Source organism: Prionailurus viverrinus, chromosome C2 (assembly GCF_022837055.1).
Source record: "Prionailurus viverrinus isolate Anna chromosome C2, UM_Priviv_1.0, whole genome shotgun sequence".
Lineage (NCBI taxonomy): Eukaryota > Metazoa > Chordata > Mammalia > Carnivora > Felidae > Prionailurus > Prionailurus viverrinus.
This window is the reverse complement of record NC_062569.1, coordinates 60,764,797-60,783,729: the sequence shown is the minus strand read 5'-3', so window position 1 is coordinate 60,783,729 and position 18,933 is coordinate 60,764,797. Positions and strand designations below refer to the sequence as shown.

The 18,933-nt window shown below is 37.7% G+C and overlaps 1 protein-coding gene across 3 annotated transcripts in view; it reads left to right on the top strand.

Annotated features, from left to right (window-relative positions):
• The window catches only part of SERPINI2 (serpin family I member 2), a 38,346-nt gene extending 19,760 nt beyond the window's left edge, over nt 1–18,586 (top strand). For all 3 annotated transcript variants that reach the window (XM_047876469.1, XM_047876470.1, XM_047876468.1), the window contains exons 6-9: nt 6,221–6,318; nt 10,188–10,274; nt 13,559–13,648; nt 18,346–18,586. In XM_047876469.1, the coding sequence (XP_047732425.1) occupies nt 6,221–6,318; nt 10,188–10,274; nt 13,559–13,648; nt 18,346–18,422 (352 nt within the window). In that variant the 3' untranslated portion in view covers nt 18,423–18,586. The remainder of the gene's footprint in view (nt 1–6,220; nt 6,319–10,187; nt 10,275–13,558; nt 13,649–18,345) is intronic.
• The last annotated feature ends 347 nt before the right edge of the window (nt 18,587–18,933 follow it).

The window sequence follows — 18,933 nt, the reverse complement described above, 5'->3', positions numbered from 1 at the left end:
CATTACACCAACTATGCTAAGTTCTGTTAATGTAACACAAAATAAAAGCCTCTTTGGTGGCAAAATTTAGTAAATGCCAACAAGAGAAAAATTAATCGTAAGAATGCTTGTATATTAGTAACACTAGGAAGGAACATGTGAATGACTATTTAGATTATAGTTACTATTTAAGAAACATTTCTTTTCCTTTAATGTATGACTAGTTTAGAATCAAGGTCAATAAGATATAGACTAAAAATGCTAGAGTGCTTTCTAGTGTTTATTATTTGTAACATACCAGATATCTAGTTTTAGAATTACCCCATGTTGGATAGCAGCTAAAATAATCATGTTGCTTTGTCTAAATATATACGGGATCCTGAAAACATGATAGCAGTCAAAATTCCTCAGATTGAAGAGTCTGACACACACTTTCTATATATCAGATCTTCTCTATATAAGAAACATTCTGAGAACATGTTCTTATGATTATGTGTATGGGCAAAAGTGATTATTTATACATGCAAATAAGGTAAATGAAAGAAGTAACTTTCATTTATATAGCATTTTAACTTTGTAGGGCATTTAAAGTATTTTTAAAGTTTATTTATTTATTTTGGGAGAGACAGAGACAGTGCAAGCAGGGGAGGGGAAGAGAAAGAGAAAGAGGGAGAGAGAGAGAGAGAGAGAGAGAGAGAGAGAGAGAATGAATGAGAATTCTTAGCAAATTCCACAAAGCCAGTGCAGAGCCCTATTCAGGGCTCAAACTCAGGAAATTGTGAGATCATGACCTGAGCTGAAACCAAGTGTCGCATGCTCAAACAACTAAGCCACTCAGGTGCCCCTAATTTAAAGTATTTTAATACTAAATGTTGTGGTTCTACAGTCTGACTTGGTTACATCTTGCATTTTACAGAGAAGGAAACTGAGTCACTCAAAAAATAAATTGATCAACATCCAACTAAGTGTTGGGAGACAGAATTAGCTCTTATGACTACTGTCTTACAGCCTTATGGTTTGTTGGTTCGCTACTTCCTAGAAATTTTATCTCCTGTTCAAAAGCAGATTGATTGGGACCCCACTATGGACAAGGAACTGGAAAAGATGCAAAGTGATGGACATGTTCCCCACTGATAAGATGGTTACCACTTAGATGGAGTGGGCAAGATTTGTACAAGAAATTTACTAGCAATATACATCAGTACACAGTAAATATTAAAAGAAAGGTCCAATCAGTAAGCACTAAGGGATTCATGAAAAAGAGAGAGAGAGAGAGAGAGAGGGAGGAAGGGAGCACCAGAAACTGGAGTTATAAAAAAGGGCTTTATGGAAAGGGAAGAACTTGAACTGGGCTTTAAAAGAATTGAGGGGCACCCGGGTGGCTCAGTCAGCTAAATGTCCGACTCTTGACTTTGGCTCAGGTCATGATGTCACAGTTCATGGGTTCGAGCCCTGCATCAGGCTCTGTGCTGTCAGCACAGATTCTCTCCCTCTCTCTCTGACCCACCCTCACTTGCACGCACACTCTCTCTCTGTCCCCCCACCTCAAAATAAATAAACTAAAAAAAAAAAAAAAGAAGAAGAATCAAGAGGGTTAAGTCCCATATGGAAAGGGGAATTATTGAAAATTTCCAAGTAGGATAGTGGAATGATGAAGGCAGTGTTTTAGAGAGAAGTATGTGGCAGTCACAATGCCTTTGTTCATGCTGGATAATTTGTCTGAACCCTTTCCCTATTTCCCACTGTCATCCCCATGTTTCTGGATAACTTCTATTGGTCCTTAAAACCAAGTTTGGGTTTTAGAAAGCTTTTCTGATCTTTCCATTCAAGATAACACATCTTCCCATTTCCCTGCTGGGAAAACTTCTCTGAGTATCTCATGTTTATTGCTGCATAGCAGTTATATTAACATTATTATTTCACCTCCCTCACTGGACAATAAACTTCTTGAAGTCAGAGCTATGCATATTTCCTTTCTGTGACCTCAGCACAAAGTGTGCATCTGAAAAACAGTAGTTGTTCAATGAACTTTTATTGCTTTAATCTGAAGAGTAGTGACATTCAAGATGTGTTAGAGAGGGAAAGACTGAAGCCCAAAAGATTAGTTAAGAAACCACTGCAATTATACGTGGCATGAAGTAGTGAGTGTTTAAAGGGCACAGACTCATTGGGAATAGCAAAGAACTGGTGATGTAGAAAGACATTTGGTGGAGTATTGACTAATGAGATCTGGGTTAAGAAGAAATAGATTGATTTGAGGTTCTAAGTTTGACTTACCAGGAAAATGAGAAGACTGATTTCTTATTGTTTTGTGGCAGTCCTTAGCTGGGCACCTTGGACTTCTAGAGAGTTCTGTGGTAGACTTCTGAGAGTCCTTGAAGCCCTTGACACTATTAGCAAATGTATGCATGGATCATCATACATCTGTTTTCTTTGGGGGAGGCCTCATAGTTGTCAATGAGTTTTCAGTGTTCTGGGTCTTTAAACCTGTTAAATACTACAGTTCTATTCAAGAGTATAGTAATAACTAAATAACCTCTTTGTGAGAAGTATCATTCTTCAAAAATATTGACTGATGTGGCATCTCACAGTATCTTTAGCAACTGTTGAGACGAGATCATGGCAAATAGAATATAATACTGAAGACCAAGAGCTTTGCCACCTTTTCACTGTGTAACTTTAATGAACTTTCCTAAGATGTTTCTTTAAATGTTAAATGGGACAATGATAATACACGCCTCACAGAGTTACTTTGCAGGTTACATGAAATCCTGTTTATAATGTTTTTAGTACTCAATATTATCTATTATTATTTTTATTATTATTCTCACTCATTTTTAAATTTTTTTTTCAACGTTTATTTATTTTTGGGACAGAGAGAGACAGAGCATGAACGGGGGAGGGGCAGAGAGAGGGGGAGACACAGAATCGGAAACAGGATCCAGGCTCTGAGCCATCAGCCCAGAGCCTGACATGGGGCTCGAACTCCCGGACTGCGAGATCGTGACCTGGCTGAAGTTGGACGCTTAACCGACTGTGCCACCCAGGCGCCCCACACTCATTTTAATACATATCAAACATCCCTTGGAGTGCCAACACTGTCCTAGATGCTGCCTCTCTTTACCACATCTCATTTAATCCCCCAAATAAATTTGATAAATATCAATTTTTATATGCACATTACAGATGAGGTACAGACAGGTGAATGCCTTGCCCGTGGTTACACAGCTAATACATGGCAGAGCCAACATTGTGAAAGTCAGAAAACAGGTGTAATGTAGGCAAGCATGAGGGACAGCACAGAACAGAGCAAGTGTCCGTGATACAATGAGCAACATGAGCTGTAGAGAGGCAGTGCCCAGGAGATAACACCTTCCACAGGACATGAAGTATGTTCTTACTGGGCTAGAAATCGGTCCCAGCTTTGGCCAGCTTTGGATCTCCAAACAGGTGAATGTGAAGTGTATGGGTGAAAGAAAGTGATCTCAGGGTAAATGAGGCTGAATATGAGGATAGAAATGTCATGACTAACTGCAGTAATGATTACGAAATGTTCACTTACTTTAACCTTTTGGACACTGATACCAATTGGAATCTTGACTTTACATTAAACAGTGTCCACATATGTCTTGTATGTGACAGAAGGCATTTTTAGGTCAGTCCTTGAGATTAACGGAGTATTTCATACATAGACACACACAGACATAGACACATCGATACGCACACACACACACACACAAATATACTGCAGGTGATTGGTTAGAAAGTGACCAGAAACTGCCATGTACTTATATAATAATCTAGGCCCACTACTGTCCAAGAGTGGGATTTCAAATGTTGAGGATAGGGACCCCAAGGGAGACCCATCCAAGGCTTTGTGTCAATAACCAAGAGTGCTGGGTGTAAAGGGTGAGGAAGGGACAACACCAATCCACAGTAGGGCCTGCAGACCAGGAGTGGATCCATCTTAAAATGGAAATGCTAATTTTTTTTCCTTCATTTTCTGCACCTGTTACCTATGTTAAACCGCTTCAAGCCCAGTGCTCCTGCCTGGCAGTAACTGTTGGCTTTTAAGCAAATAGATAATGTTTACATCTGCTGAAATATTCATTTCATGATTACTTAATTGTTAATTGTCTATCCAGTCTTTTTGCTGCTGCTTCTTTTTTTTTCTTTAGATGCATCTTTTGACAATTTTAGATGAGGGTCAAGGAAAAGGGGAAATGAACCACATCTAAAATAAATATTACGACTCACAAAATTTGGAAGAGGTACATAATGAATTCTGTATCTATATTGATTGAGATTATGACTTCAAATTATGTTTTGATGAGAAGGCAACGTGGGTTAGCACATTAACTTTGATTTGGAATGGACCTGAATTTGAATCCCGGCTCTGTGTCCTATCTTGAACCCGAGCCTGGAAATCCTCCTCCTCTATCCTCCACTTTCTTAATTAATGGGAATACTAACTTTCTCAGGTTTTTGTGAAGATTAAAAACTATAATCTATATTAAGTGTCTAACACAAGGAAGTGCTGCTTCACACCTGGCTCTTCGTGGCTCCAGTAATTATGGCTAATTAGAAATTGGCTGTAGATTATACTTTTATTAAACGGTTGAATGAGTTTCTATTGCTGTAGGTTTCATTGGGCTATATTACAGGTAGGAACTGTAGCTTAAATGACTCTCCACTGATAATTAGGCATTATTAAAAGTTGTAATAAGTCTTGCAGTATTCTTGTCATTATCCTAAAACTATTCTACTAAAAATAGCCTTTTTTTAGGCGAAGCAGAACATTTAGTTTCCACCTTTTAGATGCCTATCCTCCATTTAGTTGTCAAAAAGAACGTGGTAATAAAAACAGGAAAAAAAATGAAGACTTCAAACCCATCATGTTGCCTATTATCTTTCTTAGCTGGAACCGAAAAGAAAGAAGCTGATTTTAAATCACTATCGGTAGAATTTAATGCCCATGTTGTACCCCATACTCAGGGCTCTGAATAAGTTAATATTTTCCAAAAAGTATATAATATTTTACCAAGATGTAATTCAGGCCCGGTAAATTTCTGACATATCATGTTCGTTGTTTTCAAGAATTATAATTAAAAAGACTGCTGAATATTTGGCAACTGAAACAATGATGTAATCGGACTGACTGCTCAAGCTAATTTCTAGCTCCTGGTATGGGCCTACCTATTAGTTAAGCAAGGATTCCATCCTTGACCAGCCTTGTCTGTATCCAAACTGGACAGCACAGGGGCAAATGCCCATCAGTTCACAGACTGAACTCCTCAGGCAGGACTTGCTCTGGAATCTCACTGATGTAAGACATATACAGAACTTCCTGTTTTTTTCTTTCATGAAGTTTCCAACCTGGTCTTAAAAGGCACATCGATGCTTCTGGCATCTATAAAGTCGGTAAGTACTAGCTTTTCTTTTTGCTTCCTTTTTAGTGAGATGGTAAAGTGAGGCTCAGTGTTCTGTTAGCTTGGAATCACAGATCAGCCTGAGAGACTCTTTGAGAGTCTCTGGTTAAGGTCTTCACATCAGGCAAAGTGAGGTTGGAAGACTTGAGTGGAAGCTAGGGTCCTAACTTAGGGCCCTGCATTGGAAGAAGTGGCCAGCAATTTCTTTCCTCCTATAATTTTTATCTTTAATTTCCTTTCTCTGTTTTACCCCTTTCACAGGACCTGTTGGGAAGACATTAGGTGTGTCCATAAAGTGAAGGAAGTCACATCAGCTGTGACAATAGATGGGAAGAACAATAGATTATTAATGCCTCTCTGTACTTCAGTAGCCAACAGTCTTCTCCAAGGGCTGTTGGTTCCTGCTCCCTTTCCACAGTATTTTGGATGTATGCCAGGAGCCATCTTTGATGGTGCGAAAAACAGTATATGTAGTTGCTGGAGGGAAACTTTACATTTCTAGGGAAGGAGCCAAGTAATTGAAAACTTAGAACTCTCACCCTGTTTCATTAGATAATTACAACTTCAAAAAATATAATATTTTCTTCCCCCTTCTCACCAACCATTTATCTGGGAAGCAAGTTATTAGCAACCTCAGAACTCGGGGAGCTCGGGGAAAATGGTATTATATATGAGAAAATGCAATTGGGATAATGAAAACAAAAGATTTCACATTATATTCTCTTCCAAGTCATCCATTTTATAGAAAACATTTTGGTAGCATAAAGGTGCACGGTTTTTCAAGACTTTTCCTCTTCATTTTTTTTTAACAGATTTAAAGTCGAACAAAAATTAGACTTCAAAGAAGCTTTGTATTCTTTGAATATAACTGAGATATTTAGTGGTGGCTGTGACCTTTCTGGAATAACAGGTAGTATGATAAGTATGTCTTATGTTATTATGTTAATATGTTTTCCTAGTAATTCTGTTAACTGACTGATCTGAAAGAGCATTCGGCCTCAGAAAACACATGCATGATAACTAAATGTCATAGTCATGTTGAGCCGTCTGTAAACAAGCACTTTATTTTGCATTTAAGTCATTTTCCTTAATGAAAGTCAGAAAGCATTTTGGAATGTTAGCTAAGCCTTCTAACCATGCTTGTAATAAAACTATGTAGGTAAAGTATTACAGGGGCTTTTATTTCAGCCCTGTTTGGATTTCCTTATCAGAATAATGGAAATTACAACGTTGAGTCTCTCATCTAAGCAGAGCTAATAAAACTCTTATAAACCAATTTGCAAATGTTAATTTGGTAATATTGGAGCCCATGAAATAGGCATCCACAAGCTGCTGGGTGATGAACGTAACCTAGAAATTGTGATGAATCTGAAGCTTGCAGGTTCAGCTTAAGACTAACCACACATCCCCGGGGATGGAGCTTTTGTGCTAACTCACACCTGGGAAACTGCACATGGCTAAGATGCTCACTCACACAACAAAGCCCAAGACACTCTTATTTTTTCTTGTCCTGGCAGTACCTGCTAGTTCAAAAATTACCAGCTAAAAAGAAAAAAAAAGTGGACAAAGAGGGCTGATGTGTCCCCATTTTCTTACCTGCTTTTAAATTCAGTCTTCTGTTTTATAAAAAGGGGCCTAACCTTACAAGCTTGTCTGTCTGATGGAGTTTTGTATCATCACATGGAAATATTGTGTATTCCTATGTAAATTTCTGGGCTTTGGAGAAGTATTCATTAATCTATTCACTCATCAATTATGTGGGTAAATGAACAGAATGAGTGAGCTTTCCTGGTGGAGGAGGTGGGTGGGGTACTCTGGTGACAGATGTTCATTATTACCTTCACACATGATTTAGCTACTTGTTCTCACACTGACAGATAGATCTGACTTCTCTGACAATTTCATCAGCATCAGGAATGAGGCAGTGAACGTTAAATACTGCAACACGATGCTATCTAAGTGTGCCCTGGAACACAGCCACCTTGCCAACCTAAAATAAACCAAGCCATTTGTCAAGCACCTCTTCCTGTTAAACTTCTTTCTGGCCTTCAGAAGCTCACTTGCTGTACCTCAGACATTTAAAACAGCCACTCACCCTGCAAATCCCCAGCAATTTGTGACTTCTATAAAATTTCCTTTCATAGGCAAATTTATCACAAAAATACCTCCAAATGCTATATAAAAGAATTTGTGCAAGAGGAAAACCTTAAATAGAGAAAAACAAATATCCAACACTTTCTTCTCTTTCTCTCCTGAGTTGCCTATTTGAGTTGCTTTAACTGCTTGGGTTCTGTCTGACTGCCTGAAATAAAATAGCCACTGGCCCTACGTCTGGACATTAAGAGAACACTACATTCCCTGCTATCCCTACATATTATTTGTACAATAAACATTCACTAAAAGCTACTGTGAATCAGTCCAAGACCAGTGCCTTGGGATATTTACACAAGAGCTACTATCCTATACTCCTGTAATTCACAAGCTTTGGATGAAATGTTTTCAGACAGTTACTTTGGAAACCTTGAGATGAATGTTTGACTTCACACTGTTATTACTTCTTGTGTTACCTTTAGTAAAATATTTAACCTTTCTGAGCCTCAACTTTCTAATTTTTTAAATGAGATAATAAATCCCGGTGGAGGAAAAAAAAAAGAAAGAATGGATGTAAATCTCCTCGTTCAACATCTGACACAGAGTAGATGCTCAATAAATGTTAAATACAAAAAAAAAGTGGGGTAATGGCACATTAATATTTATTTGGATGTTTTCTAGCAAAGCTGTAAAAGGGTTCTCATCCTCTTAATTTGACAAAGACATAGTTGGAATTATCATAGAAAAGGAAAAAAAAATATTACAAACCTGAGAAATCAGTGAGTTTATAGAGTCCAGATTCCTTATTTGTCCAGATTCCTTATTTGTCTATTATCTGTCAGGTCCCGTTCTTTTCCCAAGATCAGGCCTACTTTGGGGTAAGACAGGATACATGAGTCCAGAGGCCCAGTCTAATAGCCATAGAGTCACTTGATCTGGTACCAGTGCTAAAGTGGGTGAAATTCTCCACTCCATCCCAACATGCTTTTTGTTCTTCACTCTTGCCTTGGTATGGCGCCCTAGGTCCTCTACTCTGGGCGCCATATGTGAATCTTACCTTATTTTAGGTAGTCCTTACGAAAGAACACGCCTATTTGCCTGACCTTTTAATAGACCATTCTCTTGCATTTCAAGATATGCATGCCCCCTCTTTTCCATCTTATGTGTCTCTGTCACTGGACATGTTCATATCCTTTGATTTATTTGTTTGATAAGTATTTATTGTCTACCAATGACGTGCCAGGCAGTTTTCTAGGGATGCATGAAATGGACAGAGTTCCTCTTCTAGTGAAGTCTACATCTACTGATGAATAATTAACAAGTAATTAGTTAATTAAATAGTGAGGTGATGGATGCTGTGAATTAACTAAAATACCATCATGGAATAAAAGGTGATTAGGTCAGATAAAAGCAGACTTAGGGTGGGAAGGGAATACTGGATTGGGAAGTAACACTTTGGGGGGACCTGAAGATCAAGGGAGCCAGTCCAGGAAAACTCTGGAGAAGGGCTATTAGGCAGGAGAGTTAGGGCTAACGCCTTGATACCTGACCTTGAGCTGGAGCTACTGGCTGAGGAGAGGAGGGTGGCAGAGGTAATCAGGGCCCCAGATGAAACATCGCAAGCGATTTGGAGGTTATTTTTAGGAAGCCATTTTTTATGCAAATATCCCTTTGATGACTTCTATATCTTACCTGTGGGGCTCTGCCTTTTCATAAGCTGTCAGAGCTGGTTACCGTTAGTAAGGTATTTCTTCCTGAATCCGTCTAAATCTGGTGGTTTGGGTGGAATCTGCGTGACCACATCAACTTTCTCTCCCAAGAGAGATAAAGCTCTCTTTTCTCCTTTCTCTTCAAGATTCCAGGCCCATGGTCCTTCCTTTACCTTCTGGCCACAACTGAACCCATGACCATGTTTCCGTTGTCTCTCTGGGGGACACTGTTGGATCTAAGTGGTCCTGACACAGCAGGAGTGGCTGATGGCTTCTGAACTCGTGGCTTCACTTCCCCATTGTCAAGGAGACTATCCCCGCAGGTCACAAGATCAGAAACGCTTCACACACACATCAGTTCCACCAAGGGGAGATGAGGGGCATGTTCTCTCAGCTTGTATCCATACCGGAACAGAATGTTGTAAGACACTATCTTACACTGAGAAATTTGACAGGTTTTAAAGCATAGCTCTGAAGTGATTTTGTAACAGATGACACAAAAGCTCTTTAGACTTTCATAGCCTCACCAGTCTTGAAAGAAAGTAAATTTTGTTTTAAAGTCAGATCAAAACTGAATACAGAATTTGAAAGGCAAGTTGGCTTTGAGGTTGAATACATAGGGTGGGATTAATTTAAATCTGAAAAGCCTTTCTCATCTTGTCTGTAGACCATAGCTAAGGGGGCAAAACCTTCTGTCCATACAAATATTTCACTTAGTGGGATACCTGATTTGAGACTTATCCTCTTCTGTCTTTTCTTTTGTATCTGGGCTAAATTTGATCTCTCTCTATGGGTCTCCGTATCATTTTTGCAAGAGCCAAACCTAAGCCACCGTCATCTCTAGCAAATTAAGTAACTTGGAGTAAGTTTTTTTTTTTTTCCTATTCTTTGTTCATTTGAAAACGTAATTAACATGGGACCCAATAAGTAATGGCTCTGACATTTTAATCCTTAAATACACTTTTCTATTTTCCAACAGATTCAGCTGAGGTATTTGTTTCCCAAGTCATGCAACACGTTTTTTTTGAGATAAATGAAGATGGGAGCGAAGCTGCGGCATCAACCGGTAGGACAAATGGTTTTGTCGCGAGAAAAGACTCGGGGGAGAATTCGCGACATTAGAGTACTGGCGTTTCTGCATACCCAGATCTCCTGTTTCCCTCCTGCTGTCTAGTATATTATAGAAAGAAAAGAGAAATTGGCTATTTTTGCATCTCTGCAGCCGCAGCTTAATAAAAAAGGGAAGGGAAGGGATTTGGTTAGGAGATGAGGCCCATCTACTGATATTTGCTTATTTGTAAATGGCATTTTACCTGCCAATTAGGAGATAGGACCTGTGGAGGAAACTGTAGGCTGGCTCAACCAAGAAATTCTTATTGTCCAGGAATGCTTACTTTTAAGGGACTGAATTAATTGCATCCTTCTATTACACCAGGCAAGTCCCTACTTTTCTAATATGGTGTTTGTCATTATCTCTATTCCAGTGGCTCTCAAACTTAGCTGCACGTTAGAATCACCTGGAAAGCTTTTTAAAATCCTATGCCCAGGCTATCTCCCAAAATAATTAAAGTAGCATCTCTGGAGATGCAGTCCAGACTCTGACATTTTCTTATGTTTCCCTAAGTGGTTTAAATGTGCATCCAAGGTTGAGAACCATTGCTTAACAGTGGCTTCCAGCCACCTGTTACTCCAAGTGTAGTGCATAGACCAGCAACATCAGCATCACTTGGAACTTGTCAGAGATGCAGACCCGGAGGCCCAACCCCAGACCTACTGAATCAAAATCTTTGTTTTCCAAGGTCCCTAGGTGATGTGTGTACACATAACAATTTGAGAACCACTCCTTTTGATGGATTTCCTTGAATTAATGGTATTTTGAATAATATCTAGGCTGCACACAAGTAATACTCAAAAATCATTGGAGGAAATTTCATTAGAAATGCAAAAGCCACTTTCATGAATGTCTCATAATTCCTGTTTTAATTCCTTAGACTACTCTGATTGTAGTCAATATGTCGAAGACATGCACCCTTTACACCGTCTTATTGATAAATTTCTGTAAATTTACATCCATGTCGTTAATTTCTTGGTTAATTTGTAATGCTAGGTAGTGCCAATGGATTTTGATATCTGGGTGGGTCACACCAGACTCCCACTGCCATTCTGTCGTCTCCTGAAGGACTTTGCATTACTGTGCTCAAGGAACGTAGATTGGAAGAGATGGGTTTTTTCAATATAGGAGAAATAAATAAGTTGCATTGGATGAAGTTGTTGGCCTATGTGGACAAATTTTCCAGCTGTTTTGACGTGAGAGTCTTTATAGATCATCGCCTGATCCTCTCACTGTATTGGTGAAGAAACAGGCCCACAACGTGAACTGGTTTGCCAACGGTCATACTATTAATTGACAGCAGAGTATGAACTCTAATCAGGTTCCCTGACTTCAAGTTCGGCGCTCTTTCTACTATCACCCACGGCTTCTAATGTTTAGAGTTCTCTAAGAGGCCATAAGGATCACTCGGGGATCAGCAGGCCCCCTGATGTATTACGCATCAGAATAGGTTTAAATGTGAGCATCTTGACTTTCAGGCATCTGCTCAGTGGATGCTCAAGAACAAAAAAAGCTCCAGCACTCGTCCAAATGAGAACGAGAGTGACACTGACTATGCTTTTTTTGTATTCTATCATCAATTCAGATATAATTTGCCTGAATACTTAATTACCTGTATTTGCTGGTAATTTGGGCATCATAGCCCTGATATTTCAGGTAGGAGAGTGCCTTGCATTTTGTATTTTGCAATTAATTCTGAAGGGCATCAGAATCAGCCACTTTGTCAGAAGAGTTGTTTTGAGCTGAAGAAAATTGAGAAACAGCACATAAAAAAGAGCTCTCTACTCTCCCCAGATCTGCCTACAAGCAGGACGTGCGTTTCCTTGTGAAGGTGTCTCTCTTCTCTCCCATATCGGGAGAAGGAGAACAACCTTTACCACAGGACGTGACAACTGGCACTGAAATCAGTCTGCATAACAAACCTTACTGAATAACCCTCTCATACCATTGATTGCCCCTATGTATTTACCTTCCCACAAGTTATTGTCCCAGAAGCATGCTCCCCTCCTTTTTTTTTTTTTTTTTTTTTGTCTAGTCACTTCTCCACAGTTTGTTAAACAGGTAGATTAGCTCTCAAACCTAACATTTTTGGGAATATTTACTTCTTTTCCGTGAAGCTTCTCTGGGGATATGAAATGAACCATTTTTTCTGTTAATGTCTTTTGTCAGTTTAATTTGCATACCCCAGTCACAGTGTAGAGGATACATTTTTTTCCTTCTCTACCATTATTTTCCAATTCTGATCACCCATGTGGTATTTTTTTAATGACTTTTTCATGACTCAGAAAATTGTGTGAAATCATTGTGGTATTGGTAAAGAACACATCTGAATTGAGTGTAGACACAGGAAAAAAAATCCAACCATTTAAATTTACCCACTCTAGGGGCGCCTGGGTGGCGCAGTCGGGTTAAGCGTCCGACTTCAGCCAGGTCACGATCTCGCGGTCCGTGAGTTCAAGCCCCGCGTCGGGCTCTGGGCTGATGGCTCAGAGCCTGGAGCCTGTTCCCGATTCTGTGTCTCCCTCTCTCTCTGCCCCTCCCCCGTTCATGCTCTGTCTCTCTCTGTCCCAAAAATAAATAAACGTTGAAAAAAAAAATTAAAAAAAAAATAAATTTACCCACTCTAAATGTTGGCAAATGCTATAATGGAGCTGCCTGATATACATTATTATAGTAAATAATAATTAAAGGCAGCAAATCTCTGTTTCTAATCATATAATAAAAATCCCATACTCATTCACAGTACAAAGCCTAAAAACTCTGAGCCCACAGAATGATTTTGGAAAAGTTAAAAAAAGAATAAATTTGAATGCAGATGTAATTACCACAAGCCTGAACAACAAAAATAAAGTGCAGACATATCTGGATAGGAATTAAGAGTTAAAACATTATAAGAATAAATCATATAATGTAAATAAAAAGTGAGTGGAAAATTACTGTTTAAAAGAAGAAAATTTTCAGCTGCTTTCACTAAATTGAATCAAGAATCTGGCTTTCTTCTTCACTGAACATAAATGTGAAGTGAGAATAATTCCATGAATAATCCAATATTTGTTCTTCTGCTCTTTGATTTTTAAATTTATTCTAAATTTCCCTGTATTTTGAAAATGGTTATTTTTCTACACGTTAACTCCTGAAACAAAATGACTTTTCCTGTTTACAAAAAAGTATTATGGATATATTTTCTTTACTCATCTTTTAATGTGAACATCTAAATAACTGTTGTCTCTGTTTCATAGGCATGAACATCCCTGTGATCATGAGTCTGGCTCAAAACCAATTTACAGCAAATCGTCCATTTCTGTTTATTGTGAAGAATAGCCCAACAGGTATCTTTTTGAGAATTCTCTGGGGCAACTGCTTATGTTAAACAGACCCAGTTCTAGCTGCTATTTAGTTTTTATTTTAAGTTTATTTATTTATTTTGAGAGAGAGAGAGAATGTGCCCGAGACAGGGAAAGGCAGAGAAAGAGGGAGAGAGACAATCAGCACAGAGCCTGATATGGGGCTGGATCTCATGAACTGTGAGATCATGCATGACTTGGGCCAAAATTAAGAGTCGAGTAGAGTGCTTAACTGACTGAGCCACCCAGGCGCCCCTAGCTGTTATTTGTAATCTATATATCTGAAATCATTTATTCCTTCAATTTATTAAGTTTATTGCAATTTTTACATTTATTCCTTCAGTGGCTATTTGTGGAGTGCCTCTTTTATACCAGGTATTTTAAAGGTGACAGGGGCCTAACAGTGATAGTAATAGCTGCCAACACAGCTATTAAATATGGTAGCCATTTTAAATCCCCATCTCTAAAGCTAACACCATTCCAGTAGCTTAGATATTTGACAAATAACAACACAGAAGCTCAGAGAGAGGTTATATAATTTGTCTAAGGTCATATAGTTGAAACACAGCAGAGGGGAAATAGCACCTGTTTGTCCCAGAAGGTAACTCTCTGTGATGTTATAATAGGAGTAGAAATTGGGAGTTGCACAGTTGCGAAGGTTTCAGAGGTAGATTCCCAAAGAAGTGACTAGCTATGGGCTCTGAGTGGGAGGGAGAGGTCACATATATGCAAATATATGCAAATACATACAAATCTCCAATGTGGGCTGTTGGTGAAAGATGATGCAGTTATAGTTACAAAAGGTAGAGGTAGTAGTGGATTGGATTGCATTTGACACAATGGCAACAGGTGGAGTATTTGGCCAAGGGCTCTGCACACAATGTCAGTATCCCTAGAGACTGACAGTGTGAACGTGGGTGTCAGAGTGGGCTCAAGTCCCAGCTCTGTTAACTAATAGTTGTAAGACAAGTCAATTAAACCTCCTAAGCCATATTTTCTTCACCTCCAATTTAAACAGAATATTAGTGCTCATCTCCTAGAGTTAAATAAAAGAATATATGAAGCCTGTAACACTATGCCTGACACATAGTGCTCATTATGAATAAATCAATAAATATAAATGAGTGAGTGACTGAATACATGAAAGAAGGAAGGAAAATGGAAAAGTTGCTTTTTAAAATTGTTATATGGAAAAGAGACATAGTTAATTTCAGATCTGAATCTGTTAGATTAGTTCATGATGGTGCTCATACTATCGACCCCCTAAAGGATATACTAGTGTCTTTTTTTAGGCTCCATGAAACCAATGCTGAGTGATCCTTTCGAAAGTTATATCTTGGAAACAGTGAGGCAGTTTTAGATTTGCTGAGATTGCATTAACACAACTTCAATTCCAGTGGATGGGTCAGTGTTAAAAGATATTCTGAGAATGTCATTTGATCTATACATCTTTAACCTTTGGATAACTCTAATTTCTTACAATTAGTATGTAATTGTTAAGTATGGAGAACAGAAAGAAATGGAGCGGCATTGGACATCAGTGCATAAGGAAATAATTTAGAATAATGATGTTTGACTCTCAGTTTTCTAAGTTGAAGAACAAAGGCCATGTAATTGCTATCTGTTAAGCAGCAATGAAAATTCAAAACCCCAAATAATCCATTTATTTATTTATTTGTGATAATGCTTAACCATCAGACCTTAATGACAATTTCTACTGTTTCGTGATCTTTATTGTAATGAGACTTTCTAAACTAGGGTTACTCCCTTAAAGTATTGTTTGAAATGAATAGCGACTCATTCATCGGAGGCTGTAAATTGTTGCCATATAAAATGTAGATTGGGCTATTATGTTAAGACAATATACATTCAGTGATTTATTTATTTTCCTCTCACAAATGAACTGAGGAAATCATTGAGGTTGATGAAAATGGTGCCTTAGCATAGCATAGTAAACTACTAAGTGGCTTAACACTTTATATAAAATATATTCATTTGATGATTTCTGAAGTATGAGGGATGGATGATTTTAGATTTACTGCAAATCAATTTTTATTTAGATTTAATATTTTATTTCATTCAAACAGTCCTCTTGTGCAAAATACAAACATTATTTGTATTTTTCTATCATGTTCGTCTTATATTTCAGTATATTCACCCGAAGCTCCTATTAAGCCAAACTTGCAGGGAAACAAAGAACACTTTTTCTTCTCTTAGGCTGAGGGTATAGGCCAGTGTTAGAGACTTTCAGAAGAAAATTGTGAAAGATGCTACACGAATGTGCCATTTCTTAGAGAGTGAATGATGATTCTGAAACTGACAGTACTCCACACACAATAAAAAAAAATATATGTATATGTATATATATATGTATATGTATATACATATATACATATATATACATATATATACATATATATACATACATATATACATATATATACATATATATACATACATATATACATATACATATATAGTGTGTTTACAATTCTTTTGGGTTTTGTGTTTGAAGAAGCAGACTGAAGGATATCTATTAAGAAATCCTTCTTCTGGCTTTGGTTATGCTATTGTACTTAGTATTGTATTAGGTGGTAAAAGTTGTTTCTATCTGATGGAGATGTATGAATATATTGATTAAATATGGGGGACACCTCTTTGAGAAGGGGGACTGTAGAGAAAAACGGAAACAATAATTTCTGTTTCAGCCTACCTCTAGATCCATTCCTGTTATGTCCGGGAAGAGTTTGCTAATCCATCCAGTTTAGTGGAGAGTAGATAGGTGACTGCATATGGACTCCATTCAAACTGTGGTTCTCCGTGGTCAAAGAAACAGATCGAAAAGGCTAGGACAAATGGCTTTTATGTAATGTCTTCTGCTTCTGAGCATTTAAAATTTTAAACAATTGTCTTCAATTATGAGGTTAGTTTCCATAAAAGTGACTTTAAAAATATCTAAACAATTCCAATAATCATTTTAATGCTGTAGAGTTATAAAGATACAACCATCATTGCTGACTCCTATTGTCACAAAATCCTGGGAAAGTTATTTATGTGTCTCCATCTATTTGAAAAAAAGGAGTATTTGTTTTCTTTTTATTGGAGTTATTTTGAGATTTTTGAGGCAAAGTATTATTGATTATAATCATAAAAAGAAAAAATCTGCTGGAGATTATGTCTATTTCCATGTTACTGGCTCTTCTAAGAGTGACTGTCTTTGGACTGAACACTAGGGTTAATGAAAACTCTCTATTCTTTCAAATACATTTCAGTATAATTTTCATTAGCTTTAAACTTATGTAAAATTTATTTTATCACTTTTGAAATTCACATTTATTTGTTTTCTTCTCTCTCTCTCTATATATATATGTAATTTATTTTCAAGTCAGCTAACATACAGTATATATAGAGTGTGCTCTCGGTTTTGGTGGTAGAGTCTCGTGATTCATCACTTACATATAACACCCAGTGCTCATCCCAACAAGTGCCCTCCTCAATGCCCATCACCCATTCGCCCCCCTCCTCCCCCCATCAACCCTCAGTTTGTTCTCAGTATCCAAGAGTCTCTTATGATTTGCCTCCCTCTCTGTTTGAAACTATTTTTCCCCTTCCCTTCCCCCATGGTCTTCTTTCAAATTTCTCAAGTTCCACATATGAGTGAAAACATGATCTTTGTCTTTCTCTAACTTATTTCACTTAGCATAATACCCTCCAGTTCCATCCACGTTCTTGCAAATGGCAGGATTTCATTCTTTCTCATTGCCAAGTAGTATTCCATTGTATATATAAACCACATCTTCTTTATCCATTCATCAGTTGATGGGCATTTGGGCTCTTTCCATAATTTGGCTATTGTTGAAAGTACTGCTATAAACATTGGGGTACATGTGCCCCTGTGCATCAGCACACCTGTTTGGATAAATTCCTAGTAGTGCTACTGCTGGATCATAGGGTAGTTCTATTACATATGTCTGTAAGGAACGTAAAAGTCAAGGCAACGCTTGGCACTGATCCATTCAAGCCACTTATCTTACCCTAGTTTAAAAGAAAGGTGAATGGGTTTTTGATACATCTTGTATTTCTACTTTGTCCTCTAGTTCTTAGTTCCCTTTCACCTGCAAACACAGAACAGCTGGACTCAGGTGTTTACGTGTGTGCTGTGTACAATATCACCCCAGTGAGGATTTGAAAGCACTAGACAATAGAAAATATTGTCTTTTGCAGTAAGTTTTGATTCTGAGCTGAAGGAAGACATCTGAGAAGCTGCACTCTTAACCTTAAAGACTTATGTTGCATGTATAAAAAGATGACTGCAAATACCTTAAATTAAAAACTCCACCATGCTCGTCACCATTTCATTATATTATGTTTGCCTGAGTCTCTATATTTAGAAGAATACCTCTCCGCCACTTTCTTTTTGCCTTCCTGTATGAAAAACAGGACTAATGCATTTTCCATGACAAGCTGTTGTCGGTGTTAATTTACTTCATAAATTACCAGAAAATGATTAATACTTATATAATTACATATTTTAGACAAAGGAGAGGGTTTCGCTGTTCGACCTGGTCTATTTATCTTATAGATAAATAAAATATTAAATGATTTGTTAAACTATTCAGAAAGACTAATTATTATCAACTTTTTTCTCCAGTAGTTCCTAGGTTTTTTTTTTCTTTTCCTAGACTCAATTTTATTTATGGGAAAGGTGACAAATCCTGACACCCAAAAGATGAAGGCAAGAGATTTGGATTCACTGTGAACGAAAAACACAGCCTCAGAATATAAGATGATTCCTGAAAAATAGTTGATCAGCAAAATAGCATCATCTTGCAAATACTTCCTACACATCTTTTTCTGTTTTAACTGTATCTGTATTAATCTGTACTAATACAGACATGTACTAATGAATAAGGGAAATTATTAATAAATGAAATTGTGCATTTAATGTTTCTGGTCTTTCTGTATGTTTTATAAAGTCTATATGAATCAAAAGCGGAGAACTTACATAAAATGTTAGTGTGTTAGAACAATCTCATCAAATTTCTATCTTAGATATCAAAGTCTCTCTATTCCTCAAAAACTGACCATATGACCTCCAGGCACAGCAGTGTTATCCAGACCATGTAGAAGTAAGGTCAAGAGAGAGAGTGGGCCTGGTGTGTGTCTCTCCAGTTGCCAGTTAAGGTACAGAGATCTAGTATCTATCTATGACTGTAGATGCACTTTAAGTATTTTGCTAATCTTAATCTTGGTTTTTTTTTCAGTTTTTA